Source organism: Pezoporus flaviventris, unplaced genomic scaffold (genome assembly GCF_033815535.1).
Source record: "Pezoporus flaviventris isolate CSIRO_AGI_PZ_B2104156 unplaced genomic scaffold, CSIRO_AGI_Pfla_v1 ptg000001l, whole genome shotgun sequence".
NCBI classification, from domain to species: domain Eukaryota; kingdom Metazoa; phylum Chordata; class Aves; order Psittaciformes; family Psittacidae; genus Pezoporus; species Pezoporus flaviventris.
The window spans coordinates 32,150,677-32,173,775 of NW_026892549.1; the positions used below are offsets into that span (position 1 = coordinate 32,150,677).

At 36.8% G+C, this 23,099-nt stretch overlaps 1 protein-coding gene across 2 annotated transcripts in view; it reads left to right on the forward strand.

The window, feature by feature from the left end:
- POLR3A (RNA polymerase III subunit A) overlaps positions 1-22,212 on the forward strand; it is a 36,653-nt gene extending 14,441 nt beyond the window's left edge. Inside the window, exons 15-32 of one of the 2 annotated variants that reach the window (XM_061450564.1) lie at positions 1-165; positions 424-596; positions 1,619-1,730; positions 2,238-2,356; positions 4,510-4,647; positions 6,317-6,487; positions 7,163-7,276; positions 8,515-8,550; positions 11,467-11,553; positions 11,633-11,715; positions 13,816-13,986; positions 14,608-14,701; positions 14,807-14,899; positions 15,323-15,487; positions 16,164-16,328; positions 16,655-16,786; positions 17,924-18,056; positions 21,724-22,212. In XM_061450564.1, coding sequence (XP_061306548.1) covers positions 1-165; positions 424-596; positions 1,619-1,730; positions 2,238-2,356; positions 4,510-4,647; positions 6,317-6,487; positions 7,163-7,276; positions 8,515-8,550; positions 11,467-11,553; positions 11,633-11,715; positions 13,816-13,986; positions 14,608-14,701; positions 14,807-14,899; positions 15,323-15,487; positions 16,164-16,328; positions 16,655-16,786; positions 17,924-18,056; positions 21,724-21,872 — 2,300 coding nt within the window. In that variant the 3' untranslated portion in view covers positions 21,873-22,212. The remainder of the gene's footprint in view (positions 166-423; positions 597-1,618; positions 1,731-2,237; positions 2,357-4,509; positions 4,648-6,316; positions 6,488-7,162; positions 7,277-8,514; positions 8,551-11,466; positions 11,554-11,632; positions 11,716-13,815; positions 13,987-14,607; positions 14,702-14,806; positions 14,900-15,322; positions 15,488-16,163; positions 16,329-16,654; positions 16,787-17,923; positions 18,057-21,723) is intronic. The other variant, XM_061450569.1, reaches the window with a different exon arrangement.
- The last annotated feature ends 887 nt before the right edge of the window (positions 22,213-23,099 follow it).

The window sequence follows — 23,099 nt, forward strand, 5'->3', positions numbered from 1 at the left end:
ATGTCACAATTCAAAACAGTGAGTTAATGAGTGGTAGTATGGACAAAGGAACCTTGGGTTCAGGATCCAAGAACAACATCTTCTACATCTTGCTGAGAGACTGGGGGCAGGTAGAAGCTGCAGATGCCATGTCACGACTAGCCAGGCTTGCTCCCGTCTATCTTTGTAAGTACATTTCCTGGAAAAATAGTATCTTAAATCAGAAACGGAACAATTGAACAACAATTTAGCTTCAAATATGATGTACAGTGTTAAACAAAAACAAAAAAAAACACAAAAAACAAAACAAAAACCCTCACACTAGTTGTGAAACTGATAGTGAAACATTCTATTGTGCTTATGATGGGAGGAAAAATAAAGTTCCCAATGATAGTATTTCCTGGGTTTAATCTGTTTTCTGTATTTTTTTTTTTTTAATAATAGCTAATCGTGGCTTTTCAATTGGAATTGGTGATGTAACCCCTGGGCAGGGCCTGCTAAAAGCTAAGTATGAGCTCCTGAATGCTGGTTATAAGAAATGTGATGAGTACATTGAAGCTCTGAACACTGGCAAGCTACAGCAGCAGCCTGGTTGTACTGCAGAAGAGACACTAGAGGTAAAATTTATATATTTAGACTAGAGACTTCATGAGTACATTCATGGAAACTGTGAAAGTCAAAGTTGTCTTTCAAAACCTAAACATACATGCAAATAGATATGCAGCTTTAGGCTAGTCTGTCTTTTCTTAACGTTTAGATGCTTGTATGCTTCTAAAAATGTTGGCTAAATACTTTACAACTGAGATCCTCCCTTTATCCTGGCTGGATGTATTGAGAGAATAAAGTCACATAGGTAGCTGGAATAGGATTAATTACATTTATCAATGGTCAAAGGTTAGGTGGAATTTGGTTATGCTGAGCTTTTTTAATTCTTTCTATAGAAATTTTGATGAAGAGCAGTTGCCATGCTTGCAGGACTTAATGAATTCAGCTGAAGAACATCTTTCATAGTCTTTAATGGTTTTATACATTGATCATCTTGACTAGTTTGATATGTTGATCATCTGATGTCTAGTTCTTACTGTTAAAAAAAAAAACAAACAACCAAAACAAAACAAAACCCCCAAAACAAACAGAAAAAACACCACCAACAACAAATGACCAGAAGACCCCACCCTGTGACGAAGTACTGTCACAGCTGTTCAGTTTGAAATGGTACTCTGGTTGAAAGAAGTGTTTTAGACTTTTCCATTCTTCCTCTTTTTGGACATCTGTGTATATCCTAGAATGTTTTTTTGATACAGTTGTTAAGTTCTTAACAATTGGATGTAACAATTTTTGGAGGTAATCTCTTGTACAGCAAGACGTAGGGCTTACGTAAGTGTTTAGTTTAGCTTAAGTTGGTGCTGCTGATGAAAGAGATTGTGATGTTCCTGGCTACCCTTGTCTTGTTGCAGCAGATTGGAAAATTAAGCAAGTTAAAAGTTAAACTTGTTTTTCCCAAAGCAACATCTAGTTTTCTTCTTTTATTATATTTTGAATTCCCTTTGACTACTGAAGGTGTTGCTGGTAGTGGTAGCGTACTGTTTCTGTATGGTATTTTTAACAAAAGCTGAATCTCTGAAATCTTGGATTTCAGGCCTTAATCCTCAAAGAACTGTCTGTTATCAGAGATCATGCTGGCAGTGCCTGTCTCAGAGAACTGGACAAGAGCAACAGTCCCCTTATCATGGCACTGTGTGGTTCTAAAGGTAGGGGTAGCTAAACTTTGGAAGTGGGATTGCTTGCTTCATCACTGTTCTCACAATTACATACTCTGTCTTTATAGGTTGTTTCATACAGTCAGCATTAAATGCATGCATAGATTTCAAGTGACCCTTTTCAGTAACTACGTGTTGTGTACAGGTAGTTAAAAGTTAATTCAAATAAGTTAAAGAAACTGTGAAGCGAAATATAAATCCTTAATACAAGACAGGATAGCATAAGGACTGTAGTTTAATGGTGGTATGAATGTCTATGACCCAAAGAAATATTATTTAGAAGGAGTTATTAGCTATATCGTGACTTAGTTGTCAGTATCTGTGAAAATGCAGAAATGCACAGAACAAGTAACAGAAAAGCTTCTTTAACTGTTGCAATTCTAAGTGCATTTTTGACAAATTATGAATCTAAATAACAGATCTTCGTAGAAGTGAAGACAGCTTACAAAAGGAGCAGCGATATTCCTCCATTGTGAGTGAGGTGTTTCTTGTTTTCAGGCTCTTTCATTAATATATCCCAGATGATCGCTTGTGTAGGTCAGCAGGCTATCAGTGGGTCCCGAGTTCCTGATGGATTTGAGAACAGATCCTTGCCTCACTTTGAGAAGCATTCCAAGGTAATTCTGTATGTTTACAACACACTGTAAAGAAAAGAGAAAGAAGTTGACTTAAACCATTTTAAGGAGGATGGACAATAGTATGTGTTGTTATAGAATAGTTAGGGTTGGAAAGGACCTTAAGGTCATCAAGTTCCAGCCCCCCCCTGCCATGGGCAGGGACACTTCCCACTAAACCGTGTCACCCAAGGCTCTGTCCAACCTGGCGTTGAACACTGCCAGGGATGGAGCATTCACAGCTTCCTTGGGCAAACCATTCCAGTGCTTCACTACCCTCACAGTAAAGAACTTCTTCCTTATATCCAAACTTCCCCTGTGTAAGTTTGAACCTCTGTTACCCCTTGTCCTATCACTACAGTCCCTAATGAAGAGTCCCTCCCTAGACATGGGGGACATGGTGAAGGAAAAGGATCACGTATGGTGATTTCGGAATTAACAGTAGTGTTATGAATTGGCATAGGATGTCTAGATAGCTTGAATTTTTACAGCTAAGCCTTCCTTAGACCTTTCTAATTTAATAAAAGTAACTCAGATGATACATTTTTTATTGTCTTGAGAGTTCTGAAGATAATTTGTTGGAGATTTTCTTTTGTTATGTTTCACTGCACTAAGACTTTTCAGGAAAATTTTTTGATGTGTGTTGGTATCTTTAGACAGGTGAAACATGCCAGGTAAACCATTGTCATGGGCTCAGCAGTAGCAGCCATCTTTCTCCTTCTTAGTAGCTGGTGCAGCGCTGTGTTTTTGACTTTCAGCTTGGGGACAACGCTGATAACACCGATGTTTTTAGTTATTGCTAAGTAATGTTTACTCTGACCAAGGACTTTCTGAGTCTCATGCTCTGTCAGGGAGGAGGGGAAGCCGGGAGGAAGCAGAGACAGGACACTTGACCCAAACTAGCCAAAGGGGTATTCCATACCACAGTATGTCATGCCCAGTATATAAATTGGGGGAGTTATCTGGAAGGCCCAGGTCATTGCTCAGGTTGGGCTGGGTATCAGTTGGCAGGTGGTGAGTGGTTGTATTCTCTTCCCTTGTTATTTCCCTTATTATTATTGGTGGTAGCAGTAGTGGTTTTGTTATACCTTAGTTACTGGACTGTTCTTATCTCAACCTGTGGGGGTTACATTCTTTTGATTCTCCTCCCCATCCCTCCGGGAGTTGAGGGGGGAGAAGTGGGGGGAGAGAGCGAGTGGCTGCATGGTTCTGAGTTACTGGCTGGGCTTAAACCACAACAACCATTCTGGAGGCTGCTGCTTTTTCTTTCTTTTTCCACTAAGACTGGTATCATGGGCTACTTTGAACATTCATATTTGAGGTTTGTTATACATGAAGCAATAAGGAGTCTTATGCACTTGTTAACATAATTAGTGAGATTCCTTTTCCATCGATCTTGTGTTGGTCAGATAACTCAAGTGTTGGGTGATGTCCATGACACTTGGGTTTGTCACTAAACATCCAAATTTCAACTTCTGTAATGTGAAATATCTTCTTTTCTGAATAAATTAAAGAAGAAATAATACTTCATGGATTAAATGAGAAGGTAAAAGTTAAATTTAACTCTAGATTTTTTACTGATTTAGAAAGCACTCACAACAAAAAGTGATTTAAGATGAACCTCTGTAGCCTATATGTTGATTTATGTGATCATGGAGACAGGTTGGCGTTACTTGACTTGAAGGGAGGACTGCATAAAGTTCATTTGGCAAGAACTCTTCTCAGAGGTGAGAATAAACCATTCAAAAGAATTAGTTACTTATATATCTCTAGTCTGTAGTCTTCAGCACTGCAGATACCTTTGCTGTACTATTGCGAAGTGACCATTTTTATTGCCTTTCCGTTTTTTGCGATTTTTAAGGGAGGCCAAAATGATGGAAGCTGGTGTAGTGTTTGCAAGGAATGGCTAGAAGCATGACAAGGCCTGTAGTGGAGGAAGAAAGTCTGTTACATTGGTTTGGAAGAAATAGGCAAGGGTTTTGAAGCCTTTATTTGGATCAGTATATAAAAGTTGAATTTCAAAACTAAATGCACCTGAGATGACTTCTCTTTGTTTGTGTATGCACTGAAGGAATTTAGATTATATACATGTTTTTCTGTAACATGAATATGCAAAATGTTCATTTCAACCTTTTTCTCCCCACTCTTCTCTGTAGCTTCCAGCAGCAAAAGGCTTTGTTGCTAATAGCTTCTATTCTGGGTTGACTCCCACTGAATTTTTTTTTCATACAATGGCTGGTCGAGAAGGTCTGGTTGACACAGCTGTAAAAACAGCCGAAACTGGATATATGCAGGTAACTGTCAGTGAAGTAGGGGATTTGTCAGCCTTGCAAAAGCAGGGTATTTCTTATGTGTATGTTGAGGTGAAGGGTGGGAGAGAAGTGCATACACTGGGTATGTGTGTGTGTTTAATGTAACAGCATAATTTATACTGTGATTTTGCTCTGTTCTCCAGTAGGCATGAGGTTTGTAAACCGGACCTCAGGCAGCGGTACAATAACATGCTTCTATTAAACTGATTCCTCTTGAATATGGGTGATAAGCCCTTGTTCTATGGAGTTATTGAGGACTACTATGCTATTGTAGCATGTGTTCCTAAAACCCAGGTGAATGATGGAAGTTTGTCCATACATGTAACATAGATTTGAGTTGTGAGTGCTTTTTCAGATACAGTATTTCAACAGTGAGAAGCAGAAAACACAAATCCTTTTGTGTTTGGGTTATTTTAAAAAAGACTGGATGACATAAATACAGCTAAAGCTCCCTTTTAGTATCTGACTTGGCATATAGACTTAAAGTTCTGTAAGACGTTAGTGTCTTTGGCTGTTTCTTTTGTGGAAATAAATGTCCCTCCAACAAAGCTTTTTGTATTATGAGCAGTCCTAAGACTTCAGTAAAGATATTTAAGTAGTATTTTAAGTATAGTCCTCTTCCCAGTGTAACAGGCAGTGGAAAAGCCAAGATAATTTGGGACTGTGCACACAGTCAGAGATAGACAAGTAAATCTGCAAAGACTGAAATAAATTCTTTTTGGGGTGGGTGACTAATTAGACCATTTGTTTCTCAAGCTAACAGAATAATGTTTGCATATGTGTAAGTATATAAAAGAATATATATAATAAGCAGTCTTCAAAACTTCTTTCCTTATCAACTTTCAACCTACATGAATAAATTGTAGCACTTGGACTTTGGAATTTCAAAACAAACAAAATAAAATGACATTTATTGTATTTTACCATTTTTCTCCTCAGTAAAAATAAGAATAAATTACCAATTTCTATTCTTTGCTGAGCTGTTTTACTGTTATGGAGCAATGAAGTACATGCTTAAAGTAAAACTGTTTTTACCACTATTGCTTCAAAGCATGCCTTCTTTTTTGGAGGCAGAGGAGGGAAGATCCTAGTAAACAGATTTCCCAATACAAGGAATTAATGTAAGAGAAGTAGCTAACACTGGTAAGAAACAGTACCTATGGGCTTTGACAGAAGAGCTCTTTGCTTTCCTTCAGTGAAAATAACCGTTGACTTTTTTTGCTTCTATATGAAAAAGGTATTGTAACCCTTGAGAAGTAAACCTCATTGGAAGAATGCAGATATTCTATCAAATTCTCCCCTGCCCACCCCCCCCCCCCCCCCCCCCCGGCAAATTCCTTGGACTGTAGTAGGTTCTTGCAGTTTAGCGTTAGCTTTCCTATATGTTCTAATTTCTAAATGTGGAGAATTGTGTTGTTGCATGTGAATTTTGTTATAGTTAGCTTTCATGCTCTGGGGAATGTACAGTAAGTCCCTAAAGATAATGTATGACTTAAAGTAGGTTTTCATGCCTGCTTGCTTCCTGATCAGTGTATAAAATTTATTTCCTGAGTTCAGTTTCTATACTTTTGTAATCCAAATCAATAGCTATTTTTGAAAAGTTCCAGTATACTTTCCTTGTAATTTTTTTTTTCCTTCCTTTTTCCTTCAGAGGCGGCTGGTAAAATCCCTTGAAGATCTTTGCTCACAGTATGATTTGACAGTCAGAAGTTCTACTGGTGACATTATACAGTTTATTTATGGAGGAGATGGCTTGGATCCTGCAGCCATGGAAGGGAAGGATGAACCGCTAGAATTCAAACGAGTTCTAGACAATATCAGGGTAAGGCTTACTGAAATCTGTTGGAAGTTTGAAAAGAGTATTAAGCATATAGATGAAGTAGTAAGTTATGGGGAGAATTGTTTCAAGTGAAGCATTTATTTTTAAATTGCCCGGTCAGTCATTCAAGCATGTATATAATAGGACTGAACTGTTTATAAGCTTTGAAAACAGAATTTTCTTCTGTGCTTAGACATAGTTCTATGACCTAATATCTAACTCACTAGATAACTTACTACTTAGTTGACTACTAGATTGGACTGATATTACACCAAGTAATTCCTTATTAAATGAAGACATTCATGTTCTTTGAGCTGTTTCTTAAGTTGGAGGCTTGATGTAAGTAATTCCAGATGTGATGTTTAAAGGACAGTATTTGGTTTTGTAGTTGGTTTTGTTGCTAAATACCTTTTGCTGAAAGAAGTATTCAGATTTCTGTACTATGAGTGTAATAAATTGATAGAATTAGAAATGTGTGTGTGTATATCTTCAGGTTTATGCATGTAAATAGAAGTGTATGTGGACCATCTCTTCCCATTAGTCTAGTATTATATAGAAAACCCAAAATAAACAGAAACCTCAAACTAAAACCCAAACAAAACTGACAAATGCTATTAATCCATGAAGTTTTTTGTGCGTATGGTTTATGTAAAGAATTAAATGTTTTTTCTTCTTAAGGCTGTATATCCATGCCATAGTGAACCAGCCCTTAGTAAAAATGCATTGGTGTTAACATCTGAGGCCATCATGAAGAAAAATGAATTTCTTTGCTGCCGAGACAGTTTTCTGCAGGTAATTACCTCATTTCCTCATCACACAGTGATTAACTTTTCCTTGTAAATTACAGAAATTAAGTGAAATGGTTTTATCAGTCTGTAGGAGCAATGTCTGAACTTCATGTGTTAGGAGTAGTAGTTTGTTCAGTAATATATTTGTGCAGCTTCAGGAGGTGGAGAGGTAGGGCTAGTTATTTTAATTCTTATTATGGTAGTTGTTCATGTTCACCGCAAGAACATAAGAAATGAGAGAAAAATGTAGTGATTTTCTGAGTAGAAGGTGCTGCTGCTCTGAAATATCTTGCTGGAATTTCTCCATAGCAAGATGGTACAGTAATTATGTGCTTCCCCCAGGATGTCAGAAACAAGGCGATTATGACTGTGTATAAAGGAACCACTAGCATTGGGTCTCATATTCTATTATTACCCATGTATTTTGATATTAACAACTTTCTGAGTGTCTGTTTTTACTCATTTGCTGGTTTTCCTGTAATAGAGCTATACACTTAGACCTATTTACCTTGCTTATGATACTAAACCAGCAAAACACTTGTATCGTATGAAAGAGCTTTGCTGGACAGGACTTATCATCAGAGGAGTACTTTTGAGCTTTTTAAGGATGAGTAAACAGTCACATGACTGCTTACCCTTTGAATTGTGGAAGTCAATTTGTGTGAAAGAACATTAAGCAATTTTAATATTTGAGAGCAGCCACACTTCAGACTGCTTTGGAAGACAGGAGTAAAAGCTGTAGAATTAACCTGCCTTTGGACATGTACAGTTGTTACTGTGATGAGCCTTCTGACTGCTGGCAGTGATGAGAATAATGTGAATTTAGTGACCTGCTTTTGAAGGGTTTCTTTTTGGTAGCTCAGAGTGCTTTGGAGCAGAAAGTGACAGAAATAATAACCCACTGTTTATAAACCTGATTTGCAATTCCATTGCCAGAGCAGAGTTGAAAAAGTAATTATATCCATACTTGAAATATGCTCTAACTTCTAACAGCATCTCTGAAAGGAAAAAAAAAAAGAAAAAAAAGGCAATATAATTATATCAAAGTTTGGAACTGAAAACTGAAGTTGTTCTTTGAGATTCACATATTTTTAAACATGTCGGGGAAATAATTGCTATTAATTTCAGAAACACAGATATGGCTACATCACCTTGGTGGTAATCAGTTTAACTTAAGATTTCTAAGTTTTAGATATTACTACATTTTCTTCTTTCCTTTTTTTTTTCTGTTCATCCTTGAAGACATTAACTGAGACAGGTTATGAAAAATATAATGAGGTAATGTAGCATGTGTGTGCACTGTGTGAGCATTAATGTTAGTGCTTTTTTAGCTAAAGATGTATGCATAGTGCTGAAGTAACTGATTAGCATATATATGTTACTGCCTGTTAAATTAGGATGTAGTCACTTATCACTAGAATTTACCCAATTCCTTTTTAATGGTGAAGACTGTGACACGTGAATAAATCTTCAGAATTCAATTTGAAGATTTTGAGGAACCTTTCTTTTAGTACACGATGTTCCTTTCTAAAACTCATTCTTTCAACCTTTAGGGATATTAGCACGTTATTCTGATGTCTTTCTATCTCTTCCTCCACTTTCCCTTCCAGAACAGAAATATTTCTTGTTGCTGTTATTTTACCAGGAGGTTCCTATAATGGGTTTATGCACTCTTGTCCAGAAAACAGTATGTCTAAATAGCCTCTTCCAAACAGACTGACATTCATTCTGCCTGCACTCTGCCCTCACTGTAATGAACTCAGCTGATGAAAAAGCAGATTGTTGGTTGGCACAATTTCAGCTGTGTTAATATTTGAACATATATGAGTATACTAAGACATAAGTTAAGGGATTTTTTTTTTTTTTTCTTACTGAAGTTGGGAAAATGTTTAGAAATCCTCATAATTAAAAAAGAACTCACAAACCTATCGTTTTTCTGTGGAGTGTTTTTTGAGATGATAGAATATGAGTGCTAGGCACTGTGGTGCAAACATGGAAAAGGGCTAGTGCTGGCATATGTGGAACTGACCTAATGGGTCTACCTGAACTTCAGGCAATTATTACTGAATCTTGTGGGATTGTCTACCACTCTGCTTAACTGTTAGGGTTCTTTTCAAGTGTATAAATGATCATGCTAGCTTAAGTGCTGGGAAATGTGATGCAAACATGCAACTGAGTAGGCTTTATACCCTGGACTGCTTGCTGCTTTGACTAATCACTGCTTCCGCATTAGTTGACAAGGCCCACAATGAGGCAGATCTTACTGAGTCAGTCTGATGCATTTTTGTGAAACAGGTCCAGAGTAAAAGACTCCATGGTTTAAACAATGTGAAACAAGCGATGGTTTCTTGAGCTTGCTCTGTAAATTATATTCCTGTGCTCACAAAGGACAGTGTTGCACTGAAGATCAGTCCATAGACTCAGACAGGGTCAGCAAAGAGTGAGTTACATTTTCATTCTGTTTGCAGCATAAATTAATCCATAGGTTAGATAAACTGCCAACACATAGTTGAAAGTTGAGAGGAATAGGTAATTTCCTCTTTTAGTTCTTGAGCATGAATAAAACTTTTGACAATGAAAAGTAAGGTCTTCAGAAATTTATTTCTCACCTTTTTTTGGCTCTAGCATGTGGAAATGTCTCTTTATTTTTACATTTCAGAATGTTATATAAATTTATTATGTTGGAGACTTGTAGACTTTCTCATTTTTCTAATACCACGTTATTTCTTAACACATATTTTAGGAAATAAGTCGCCAATTTTGTGCCAAGATTTCAGGGTCAAACCCTTTTAAAATAGCAAAATACTTCATTCATGAATTAATATGGCTTACTGTAGGGCACAGTGGGCAGAAATGTATGAATGTATCCTGTTGTCATCCAAGCAGGGAAACAACTTGAAGCATCCATTCCACCAGCATACTTCTGTTGTTGGTTCTTTCGTTTGAACTTTGTTCTAGTGGTCACAGAATATAACATACTGTCTGAAAACACATTGAATACCAGTAAGAATGTTGATATTAGGAGAATGAGGATTCTTTTGGGATGTAACAGAAGTGTTTTGATAATGATTTATGAATTCAGTTTGTTTTTTTTTTTAAAAAAAGGCAGTCACTTAAATATTTATTCAATTTTCTGAGTAATATTCAGCGCTGGGCTACTGTGGAAGGAGTCCACTACTGACTGAAGAAGAGATGATATATATGATCATCATCCTGGTTGTTATGCAGAACTAATGGGGTGGAAAGGGTTTAAAAAGACTCAAAAAATCAAGCTATTCACTTCTCCATGGAGGCTGTCTTAAGTCATTGTTTTAGTAGATCGGAAGGATTTCCTCTTCTTGTTTTCTTGTTTGTATTTTGTTTTTGATAACGTTGTGCTATGGTAATGAGTTGCACTGAGTCCACTTTTACGGAAGTTTAATCTTGGACCTTACATTTTGTGATATCTAATGTACCCATCTATATCCAAACAATAATGCCCAGATGATTTTTCATAGAAATGGTAGATATTTTTCTAACAATATTGTTTCAATTTATATTCCAATAAAGACTGTTAGAAGTAGTTCTGGGTAAATCTGTTACGAGAGTGAAAGGCTTATGTACTATTACATGTTATATGCAGTTATCTGCAAGACCTCTACACAGTATAGAGACGTTACTTGAACTACCTTAGGTAGAGACTGACAGGTATGTAGAAATTTTGAGAGATTTTTTCCTCCCAAATAAAGTACATCTTGAACCTCTGAAATCTATCCAGCAGGTGTTCTTTATATACTTTCTCTCTTGCCACAGTCTTTCCACGTGAACTTATTTTGAATACTGAGAAATGAGAGAGAGTGTGTTGCTATACTCAGAAAATACTATTTTATTTTTAATTATTTTTTCCCCTGATGGTAGAGTCAGGATCAACCAAGTCAAATACCTTAATTTTTCAGCGTGTGCTCAGAAAGGATGCTTTTATTCAGCATGGACAGTATTCCTCATGTACTGCTACTAATTTGTGATTATTCAAGAGTGACTCTGGTTTGCTGAATTCTGGTGTATGTGTGTGTCTAAGTTTTCCTGTTCCTCTCTTCATAATGTGTATTGTTAATTTATTATTGTAAGCATTCCATTTGGAGCTCTAAGTAACTTACTGCTGAAGACTTCAGTATGAAGGCAATGTCTTTACTTACTGTTTTAATGTAATTTCAGGAAATCAAAAAATTCATCAAAGGTGTTTCTGAGAAGATAAAAAAGACTAGGGACAAGTATGGCATTAATGACAATGGCACAACAGAGGTAAGTACCTTAAGGAGGTAATTATGTAGTTCTTTTCAGTCTTTGAAAGCTGTTGCTTTTTCAACTGTTCTCTTTTCAGCCAAGAGTTTTATATCAGTTGGATAGGATTACTCCAACACAAGTAGAGAAGTTTCTGGAGACTTGTAGAGACAAATACATGAGGTAAGTGTTTAGCCTGTTATTTTCTTAATTTATTCCCCCCCCCAATTTAGTGTTTGTTCACTTTGTTTGCAATCTAGGAGTACATTGTACTAATTTTACTATATGAAGGTTGATTCTGTTGTGAATGAAGTACAAATATAGAATAAGAAACAGCATTGCCTTGTACAGGTGGGCTTGTTAAGGCAGATTTGAGCCTCATATGGCAGTTCTATAGGTCTGACAGAGCTAAGGTTTTTACCTTTCTGTTTTGAATCATAATCAGATTCTTTCATTAGAAGACTCTTGGTAATTCTTTTGGTTCCCTTTTATATTTTAGAAAAAAAAATCCTTTATATTTCATTTTATATTTCCTGACAATGCAAAGCTATCTGCTTGGTTTTAGGCACCTCTTCTGAAATGGTAGTGAATGCAGTTTTCTTCTGTAGCTGTTTACTACTTAGAGCCACACATGGTTTTGACGGCAGAGTCTGGCAAAACCATAAGTGATAGGATTCACAGTGAGGTGAGAGAGGATATTGTTTAAACGCTTCTTTTTACACTCGCTGGCACACATGTTCCCTTCCTCCCCCTCTTGCAGGAGATTGTTCTAAACCTCTAAAGAGTCCATGCAAAATAGTGTCTCAATAGATCAGTTTTAAATCTATATGAATCGTTATAGTTACACTTGATCTACACAGTCAGTGAAGAGTTATGTCACATTTCATGCTAACATATTCTTGAATTTGCTATGCACTTGTAGGAGATTCGTGTTTGTAATTCTTGGCCTCTAACAAAGTAGTAATAGTATGGATACTTTCATCCCTTTATCCATTGAGAATTCTTTCATTTCTTTAGACTCACTGGATTTCATAATTGGCATGAAGCCATTCATGACACCTGCTTTGTGGCCTCACGCTCACCTGCATTGACTGTTCACTAATATTTTTTCTTTTTCTAGAAAATTCATGTCTATTTTAACTTCTTAACAGAACTACTTTAAAACAATTACCAGGTGTTTTGCTTTCAGTTACTAGCATTATTTGCTTGTGTTTGTCTTAAGCGTTCTTAAACATTAGTTGCCTATTTTACTGTAGTGAGTTGCTTTAGCATACTATATTATGCTGATCTGATAGCTGAAAGATGATACCTTTGGAAAGGAACTAATTGCTGTGATGTTTTTGTTGTAACAGTGAGAACAATAACCTCTACTTAAATATCTTTTTTACAGTCACCCAGAATTAATTCTTTAGACGTTACATGCTAAATCGCTGTCGGACAGCCATTTTACTTGGTAGGAGTTCATCATGGAAAATGCAAGAAGCTGCTATAAGTTACAGTCATTTAGGAAGTGGCATTGTGCCTTAAGTTCAGAGGTTACATTTGCTCTAGAAGAGCAGATCACATTGCACTCTGTGAAAGCTTTAGAATGCTTACTGTATGATCTGAACAAAGTCTATAGTCTAGGTATACCATCCCTCACGTTCTCATTGTGAAAGCACATATTATAGTGTAGTGGTCTTTGAGTTTTGTCCTGTAAGGACCACCAGTTCTTTGAGGATGTGAATTTTAGAAAAAAAAAACAAAATGTGGGAATGAGCACATTACATGCATAACTTGAAGGGAAAGTAGGTCATCAGTATAGGGCTTTTGAGTAAGATGAGAACAAGAAGGCATTAATATCTGGATTTTGCTCCAATTTAAAAGCAATCTGCGTAATAATTTTTGAAAGAAGACTTAATAAAGGTCTCTAGTGCTTAAACATGTGAAGGAGAGTTTTGGAAGTGTTAGCATATGAGATTTTCCTGAATGGAGAATCCTGAATCGAGTGCTTGATACTTTGGAGGAAGAGGACAAGCAGTTTGTCTCTATTATGGATGTTATACTGGATCTGTGTAATACCTTTGTGACAGGGAATCTGCTTGCCTTGCATGAGATCAGTCTTGAGTATTGGCAACCTCTTAAATGTTCTTCTGTTTGTTTATTTAAAAATAAAATAATTTTTTTTTAAATAACAGACTTCTCATCTACTTACCAGAATAGTTTCTGTCTTTGCTTACTTCAGATTTTATACCTTACTGAGCTCTATGTCTTTATTTTCTAATGGGAGAATTTCTTCATCAGGGCACAGATGGAGCCTGGTTCTGCAGTAGGAGCTCTTTGTGCACAGAGCATTGGTGAGCCTGGCACACAGATGACTCTGAAGACTTTCCATTTTGCTGGTGTGGCTTCAATGAACATTACTTTGGGTGTGCCAAGAATCAAAGAAATCATTAATGCTTCAAAAGCTATTAGGTACTAACATTTTTTCGGTTTGTTTTTTTTTTACCCCTTTGCCTATGTGAAACCTGGGGGAAAAAAAATATAGCATTTCCTAGTTCCCAGTAATGTATTAGACAACACTGAATGCATGGAATACCCAAACAAGAAAAATCTAATGTCTGTCTAACTAAGTGATAATTAAGGCCAGAGAACAGAGAAGTTTTATTTTTCTGAAACTCAAATGAGGTAGTTATTTATTAAGTTTAATATTCCATTAGGTGTTTCTTATATATTATGAAACTTTCTGGTGTTTAGCAGTATGCCCTAACCATTCTATGATTCTGTTCCGAAGTATCCATGAAGCTATACTTAAATAATACTAGAATAGTATATGTTATGAAAATAGTCACTAGTTGTTGTGTTATAATCTCATGTGTGTTTGCTTGGTTTTACCAGCCTGAAGCTGGTAAATGCATATTCAAAGCATTTTCTTAAATGTACCTGAGGAAGCTGAAGGTCTCTTTATCTTACGAAATACTGCTCTAGATAAGTTACATTCCATCAGGCAGGCTGTAGTTCAAATTGCTGTCTGTAATCTAGTTGAGCCATTTCCTAACTGGGCTTTTTTTGTGTATGTGTGTTTATTCTTTGTAGCACCCCTATTATAACAGCACAGTTGGACAAATCCGATGATCCTGATTTTGCCCGTCTAGTTAAAGGAAGAATTGAGAAAACTTTATTAGGAGAGGTAGGAAAAATTATAGTATTGTAATGTAATGTAAACGTTAGCCAATTGCTATGGGGCATTTTAATAATTTTCACATGCTTACTATTTCATCCTTATCTCTTAAAGATTTCAGAATATATTGAGGAAGTGTTTCTTCCAGATGATTGTTTCATCCTTGTGAAGCTGTCTTTAGAGCGCATTAGGCTACTGAGATTAGAGGTGAGTTATTCAGTTCTTATGCAGAATGTTACTTGGGTAAGATCCAAAGCGTCTCTTAATCCTGTCTCAGAAACACTAATCAGACCAGTGGAAGTTAAAAAAGAAGGTGAACAGAGGATGTTCTGTGGCTACATTATATCTGGATTTTACACCCCCCTCCTTTTTTTTCATTGTCAAGTGGATAATTTTTCTTTTATTTGGAAACAACATACATTCCTTTATTGCTGTCTTGCTAAATACAAGAATGCCACTTCCATCCATTAGTTAATGGTACCCTCACCAACTTATAAGAGTAACAATTTTTGCTTATTTTTCTACCTTTTGCATTTTTGTATTCTGTTGTAAGACTCTTGCATCTATGTGAGCAGATTTGTATATGTGAAGAGAGATACCCTGATGTTTACTGGCTTACTTTTTCCACAGGTGAATGCAGAGACTGTGCGCTACTCTATTTGCATATCTAAACTCAGAGTAAAGCCTGGGGATGTTGCTGTCCATGGAGAAGCAGTTGTATGTGTGACCCCTCGTGAAAATAGCAAGAGTTCAATGTATTATGTATTGCAGTCCCTGAAGGAAGAACTACCAAAGGTAAAAACAAAGGTTGTCTCATGCTTCTGTGGGAGGTAATCAGTAATAATTTGGGTTCTGTGGTGGAGGACTAAATTAATTCTTGTTAGTATTGACGGTGAAATAGGCTGAGTTTGTAACTCTTAGATTGCTATGCTACTACTTTACAGATGAAGCCCCTGTTACTAATCTTAATAAATCAAATTTAAGCTTCGATACTTTCCTTACAGTGTTTACTTAAGCATTCCAAATGCAGCAGTTACATGAAATAGTTATTTGTTCTTCCAGCTGCATCTAGAATTGTCAACCACATGACAGTATCTGCAATTTTTGCAGCTCTCTCCGAAAAGACTATCTACTTTGGGTTTTAAAAACAGTGATAAGAGAATCTGTTATTGGCAGGATGCCCTTTTCATTTGTGTGGATCTATCACCATTCAGAGACCCATGTCTGAGTGGGAGATGATCTGGCATCAAATATAAAATGCAGCTAGCGAGTAGGGTTTATAGTACAATGTGAATGTCACATCTGCACTAGCATATTTAAGAGCGGAAAATCTTATTTCATAAGTATTTTAATGAAGCATTTACTCCGAACTGGAGCTTCTAAATAGGTTTGAATGCTGATAAGGGTTACCCTTTTAATACTGCATTACTGTACACATCAAAGTTACTAGCATTTTTTTTGGTTTGTGAAGGTTGTAGTGCAAGGCATACCAGAGGTTTCCCGAGCTGTCATTCATATTGATGAACGAAGTGGAAAGGAAAAATACAAACTTTTGGTTGAAGGTGATAATCTGCGAGCTGTTATGGCTACACATGGAGTGAAAGGAACAAAAACGTCCTCTAACAACACTTATGAGGTAATGTTTAAATGGCTTCTGTGGGTTTTTTTTTCCCTGTAGCATCTTTATTACAAGTGCTTGTTTGTGCTCAGATGCAGTGGTTGATATCTAATTAAGCCTGATTTCATTAATAGTTGTCAGAATGCATTAACACAAGAGCATAGTTTGACTGGCAGCACTGTTCACTTGAAAAAAGCTTTTTCTATGAATATTTTTGAAACAGAAATGCAGAGGGATAGTAATGGAAATGAAGTATTAATCTGACATCAAATGGGATTTGTTCCAGGAATATATTTGCTCCAAGCATTCAATTCTTCATTAATCGAACATAGTCTTTTGTGTAGGTAGAGAAGACACTAGGAATTGAAGCTGCTCGGACAACCATTATCAATGAGATTCAGTATACAATGGTGAACCATGGTATGAGCATTGACAGGAGACATGTTATGTTGCTGTCTGATCTAATGACTTACAAGGTTTGTTCTGTGGGTTTTTTTTATATGTTACATGTGCTGTTTATAGAGACGAATTGCACCATGTTTGAGAAGAGTGAGTGAGCTAGGGAGATGGAAATCAGTTTTAAGTTTAAAGAATTGTGAGTTATATTGATCAAATACTGCTGTTTGCATATCAAACAGAATGCTTAATTTTGTTCTTGGGGGTGCAGGGGAGAAGGCTGTTTTGACTGAAAAAAACTTGAAAACAAGTTGATATAATGAGGTAAGGACTCATAATCTTGATTTTGAACAATGAATGCTAAAAATTGTGGTATGAAGATCAACTGTTTGGATAACCATGCATGCAATTCAAGGCTTGCTGTGCAGAAAACTACATGGGGTGTGGTTCATAGCAGCTGTGCTGTATGTAAGAGTCAAAAGATACAGAAATTAGAAATAGAATCAGATTACATGTACAGCATGAACAGTCTTCCAGAACTTGTTAGTAGAAAATCATATCCGTACTTTCCTTTTGGTTTTTTATATAAATACATTATTTACATTCATTATGGGTTTTAGATTTGATTGCACTTAGTGAAGTAATATTTTCCACTTTGCCTGCCAGAGTGCAAGGCTTTAATTTGGGTAAAATGAATGAGGGAGTTCTGACTTCGCCCCAGACTGTAGGGCTTTGTTGTACTGAGTTGCAGCAGTCCCCAGGGCTGGCTGTGTATAGCTGTGACACAATAGTGAAAAAGGGCATCAGTGTGCAGTGTTTTACACTTGTTGGGCTCCTTGCATGTTTTCTTTTGTCTGTACTTCTGACTTGTGCTTCTGTGCACAGTCTGTTATAATCAGGTTGTCTGTTAGAAACAGAGGCAGAAATAGTTTAAAAAGCTAATTTTGTTTGTTTGATTGATTTGTTTTTTTGGGGGGGTTGTTTTGTTTTTTTTTGTTGGTTGGTTTGTTTTTTTGAGAGTGGAAAAAAAGATTTAACATCTTCTGTAATGTTCTGGCAGCTTAAGTCAGTCTTATCAGTAGACAATAGGCAGTGGCTTCAGCATAATGCTGTCAGACCCCACTGAAGATTTTTAACTCGGCAACTCGTTTTTTAACTCTGCAACTTGTACTTGATAGTCTTTCTTTGTTTTTTTGTTTCTTTTTTCATCAATCCAGGGTGAAGTGCTGGGTATTACTAGGTTTGGGCTGGCAAAAATGAAGGAAAGCGTGTTGATGCTGGCTTCATTTGAAAAGACTGCAGACCATCTGTTTGATGCTGCCTACTTTGGACAGAAGGATTCTGTTTGTGGTATGTATTGCAAATTCTTTTGCATTTTGTGATTCCTACCCAGCACTTACAAAGATCTTCAGAGCACTGAAATGTTGTCCTTTTTAAGCATTCTGTTCAGTTTACAGGTCAAAAACTTCTTGATCTTAGAAGTTTGGTGATCTTTACGTATTTCTAATCTCAATCAGAGATCTTGCTATCAGTTGGACTTTGGTTGTATGTTTCTTAAGGCAGACTTTTAGTAATTGGTTTTACTTCTCATCACATAGCTCAGTGAAATACCAGGGAATTTATCTCGCTATCAGTAGTTCAGTTGTTTTTCAGCTGTAGAAGTTTGTGTATCTTCCAGCACCTAGAGCTGATTAAGGAATTTAGTACCCCATTCAGTATTCACGTTTCTTTTTCATTCCTACTAAGAAGTAAGAAGACTTATGTCTCAGCTATTATAGGTGGTGTACTGTGCACAGTGATTGCCTATGTGATTTGGCAGTTGTACCTAGAAATAAACAGGCAAAATTCTTGACTTTTTCAGTTGGTTCTAATCTAAATAGATCAAAATTATGTTTGGGTTTGTTTGTTTGTTAATTAGAAGCTGTGTTTCAGTACTGCATTCATTAACGTAACAGCGAAGATCCCTGTTAGGAGAATTTCCTTTTCAAAGGTATCTGTTCTTCAGTTTTAAAGTTAAGTTTTAACGTGCACTGAATCGTCTCACTGAGTTCATGTGAGAATCTGATAAGAGTTTAAAAGTACATGCGTATATGCACACAGTGCACGCATGCACATCTATGTGCAACCAAACTGAAAATTCAAATAACGGGTTTTGACATTGTTTGTCTCTTAATTTTGCATTTCTGACATGTACTCTAAAAAAAGAAAAATAATTTCAATTCCAAATATTAAACACCTTTGCTCCCATTCTTCCCAGATTTCATTCTCCTTTAAGCTACCTACATTTTGGAATGATTTTGTAAAAAGTCTCTATCTAGTAGGTTAAGCAGAGAAAAGGAGAAGTTGAGCAGGTTTCACCCTCATCTTCATTTGTTTATGTGAGACCTACCATCCTGGAGCTGTAACTGCTCATTGGAGTTTCTGGATGCTAATGAAGTAGAAAAATATGGATGTATTATGCTAAGGTTTACTAGTTTGTATGTATTTCTGGGTGATCTTAGAGAGTGTAGTCAATTTCAAAATGTGCCTTGTGGACCTTATATTTACTGAATTGGTGGAATCTGTTAGAAATGTTTGTATTATCAGCTTGTATTTTAAGAACTCTGCCACTTTCTGGCTGTCCAGCATTCCACATTAGTGGGATTTCCTTTATTTTAGTTTTATTTGTCCATGATTAAAGCAAAGATCCTATAGGAGACACTAAGGAAAAGAAAATGTTTTCTCAGAGTCCCCTCCGAGCTGGTAAAATCTGGTTTTGAATAATGTGGAAAGCAAAGATCTTTTCTTGTTGCCTTATAAATATTTTAGTTCAAATGAGGAAATGGAATGGACAAAACAGAAAATCATTGTCTGTCTTCCAAAACTGAAGAGATAATATTGGCTTGCTTATATGAAAAAGTGCTGTGCAGCTGCCTGACTTGGCCATTGCTAGTTATCTCTTTGAATTGCTATAAAAAGTCTTCTACACACTCATGGCTTTGCATCTCAAGAGCAGGAAAAAATTATGAACGTTGCCAAGAAAGATGAGTATGTACCCAAGATCAATTACTTTAGGTGCTGCACTGAATGGCATCTCAAATCAGTGCTTCTCCTGAATGTGTGGGTGTAGTTTTAGACCATGTAGCCTTTGAATCCCTTTTGTCTTGAAAGATGTGCTCCCCCATCAGGAGAGAATGGGGAACAGCTGTTTCCTGCTTTACCTACATAAGGGCAAGCATTTTCTGTTGAGAATTGCTGATGCCATCTTTCAGTGGGTGGAGTGGATTGAAACTAGAGGAGTACATCCAGTTTCAGCAGCATCCACTGGATTCTGGAAGCAGGATCTGCAGGAAGTGCTACTGTGTGCAAGCCAGTGCTTAGACATACAGTCAGTTTACTTGCCTGTCTCCTCTCCAAAAAGCAGCCAACAGCACTCTTATTCAAACTTATGAGTGGTAACTGAGAGCTACAGATCACTGCTGCGATGTTCATTTATGAGCAGGTGGTCTGGAAGGGAAGTGCCAAAAATTCTGCAGTAAGAGCAGTATGACTGGCTTCATGTCTACATAGCTTCTTCCAGCTGAAAGTGAGAGCAGCAGTTCCTAGCTGTCAACCAGATGCTTAAATCTGCAGTAGATTACAACTGGTAGCATTACAAGACTATGCACTGGAGGAGGCTTGGATGGTCATTAGAACGGAGTGTAGTGTTGTGGCGGTTCTTCTGCCATCAATCACATCGTTATCTTCACCCATCTGATATTATTGTCCTTGGTCTCTAGTATACATCAGTCTCAGCAGATATGTAATGTACACTTGGTTGTTAGTGGCATGTTCTGCCTGAATGTTTCCTGCTGTACATAACTGCTGTCAGATGCTGCAATCTACTACTTTGCCCATGAGGCAAAAGGGAGATGAGAGAAAGGCTTCTGGTTATACACATGGAAGTACTGTAAGAGAAGAAGGATCCCCAAAATTAAATGCAGTTTCCATGGTTCAGTGATTGGCTCAGGTTGAAAAGTTATTGTGCAAAATGAGCTAAGTTTTATTCTGCTGGGTGTTAGAAAGGTTATTTCTTTCATCAGTTGTAACCTGCGTGCTATAGGAGTTGTACAAAGTAGTAGCCTGAAATGTACGTTAACGCCTAAGAATTTTATTTTGTACAAGGTTTTATAGTGCACGGTGTTGGTAAATACATAGTAGACATGCAGCAATGGTCTAAGAGCAAAAATACAGAATCTTCATTCATAATATATTTAAATAACCAGTCAAATCTTGCCAGAATTTTAAGCAAATTTATTTTTAACCTTTGTGTGATCAAATGTACAGATATTTATGGTTACTTTCTTAAACACTTGTGTGAAAGACAGATGTTCTTGTACTCCTCAGGATGTGTCATAGTGTCATTTGGATTTTAACAGTATGCCAAGGGAAAAAATCCAGTGGTATCTGATAATTTTCTTTTAATGTGGAACGTTCTATAGAAAAGTTGTGTACATCAGTAGATCAGGAACATTAATGTGTCAGCATCTTGCTGTGAAAATGGTACAGCTGTCAGAAATAGCTGGGACAGACTAGATCTTTAAATTCAAAACAAGAACTTTTATAATCATGAACATGCAAAAAGCAGTATAGGTAAAGCAGGGGTATGCCTCTGTCACTGGGAAGGTGTAGGGCTTTCAAGGGCACTTGGCCAGATGTGACTGATTCTATGATTCTGTGGTTCTTAGCACTGGGTCACAGAGTGAGCATGAAGTAACTTTGCCTTACGTGCTCTGTTTGCACTGAGTGGAATGTGTCTTCTCCAAAAACAGATCTTCTGAAGCTCTCCCATTGCTAGATCAATTTTTCCTGTCTAGAATGTAAGTAACATACTGATCTGATGACCATAACATTTAACTTTATCTGGTAAGGAGCCCCTGGAGTTTACATGTGAGGTTCAAGGAGATTTAATAGGCAAGACATACAGAACAGACAAATGAAAATAGTTTTGTAAATCCATGATCTTTGGATGTTCAGCATGTTTGTTGTTTTTCCCTAGGTGTTTCTGAGTGCATCATCATGGGAATTCCAATGAATATTGGAACGGGACTTTTTAAGCTGTTGCACAAAGCGGACAAAGAATCAACCCCTCCCAGGAGGCCACTGATATTTGATAATAGTGATTTTCATATTCCCATTGTTACATAGCAGTTGGACATAATAGAAGATAGCAAAACAAGAAATAGTCAGAAAACATACATTAAGAAATGTGTATTATCAGTTCTGTGTGTCTCTAACTGTGAATTGGTAAATGAAACACTCTCAAAAGAACAGCACAGTTTACCGCCTGTTGTTAGTACAGACCCTGAAAGGTGAAGCTTCTTTGCACCGAGAGTGGAAATAAATTTCAAGTGGATTTCAACTGATGAAATTCTTTCAAGTGCTAAAATTGGATCTCTGCATTAATGGGTGGAAATTGGTTTTGACTCAGTATTAGACATGTGTATTCAGAGTTGGTTAAAAAAACAAACAACCCAAACAAACAAAAGCGAAATAGCAAGACTGTTGAGTGAGCTTGCACAGAGTGCAATGTGAAAATGGCCTGTAACAGGAGCTGCAGAGGTCAATCTGAGGCTGTTAGAAACTGCAGGAAGCTGAACTGTGTGTCTAGTTAATTCTTACTGAGTTAAGGAGTGCTGTTGAAAGTGTTGGAAATATTTGTTCTCTGCTTGTTGTTTGGGTTGGTTTTGTTGTGGGGTTTTTTTTAATTGCTTTTTCTTTTATCCCACATCTTTATCCAGTAAGTGGTCTTCCTCCCCAGGAATTCTGCTTTGAGACATACCTGCAGGAAGCTGCAGATTGTAAAGCTGCTACTAAACTCTGAGAAGACTGTTACAATAGCATTTGAAATAGTAAATAGCTTCTCATATTATAGCAGCTGTTAAACTGCTGGAATCTGTCATTTACAGCACTCTTAGTTTTGGCAAAGTTTTACAATTGAGCAGGATCAGCTGAAGAACAAGGTTTTATTTTAATATATAAAGTAGAAATAGAGAAGCTGTCTTCATACAGTGCCATGAAATTATTTCAAATTATTTTAATCTTCAGCCTACTAGAGCAGTTTTCAGAATGAATACAGGTCTTAAATTATTGCAGTATAGTATATTTAAATTTACTGTGGTGCTGTCGAGGGGAAGTATCTTAGTGTTTTCTTCTCAGCACGGTTCCAACATTCAGTGTGCTCATAGCATAGGTCAAGGTTAGAGAGAAACAAAACACAGAGTGAAAAGATGAAGTTGTGCACTCACGTAGTAAAAAGCAGGCTGCTGAGTGCTTATGTGATTTTCATGTGAAAATGAATGAGTTTGTGCTGCCATTCGTCTTTATGTAGCAACCAAAAGAAAAGGGCAAGGCTGCATTCAGAGAATGTAATTT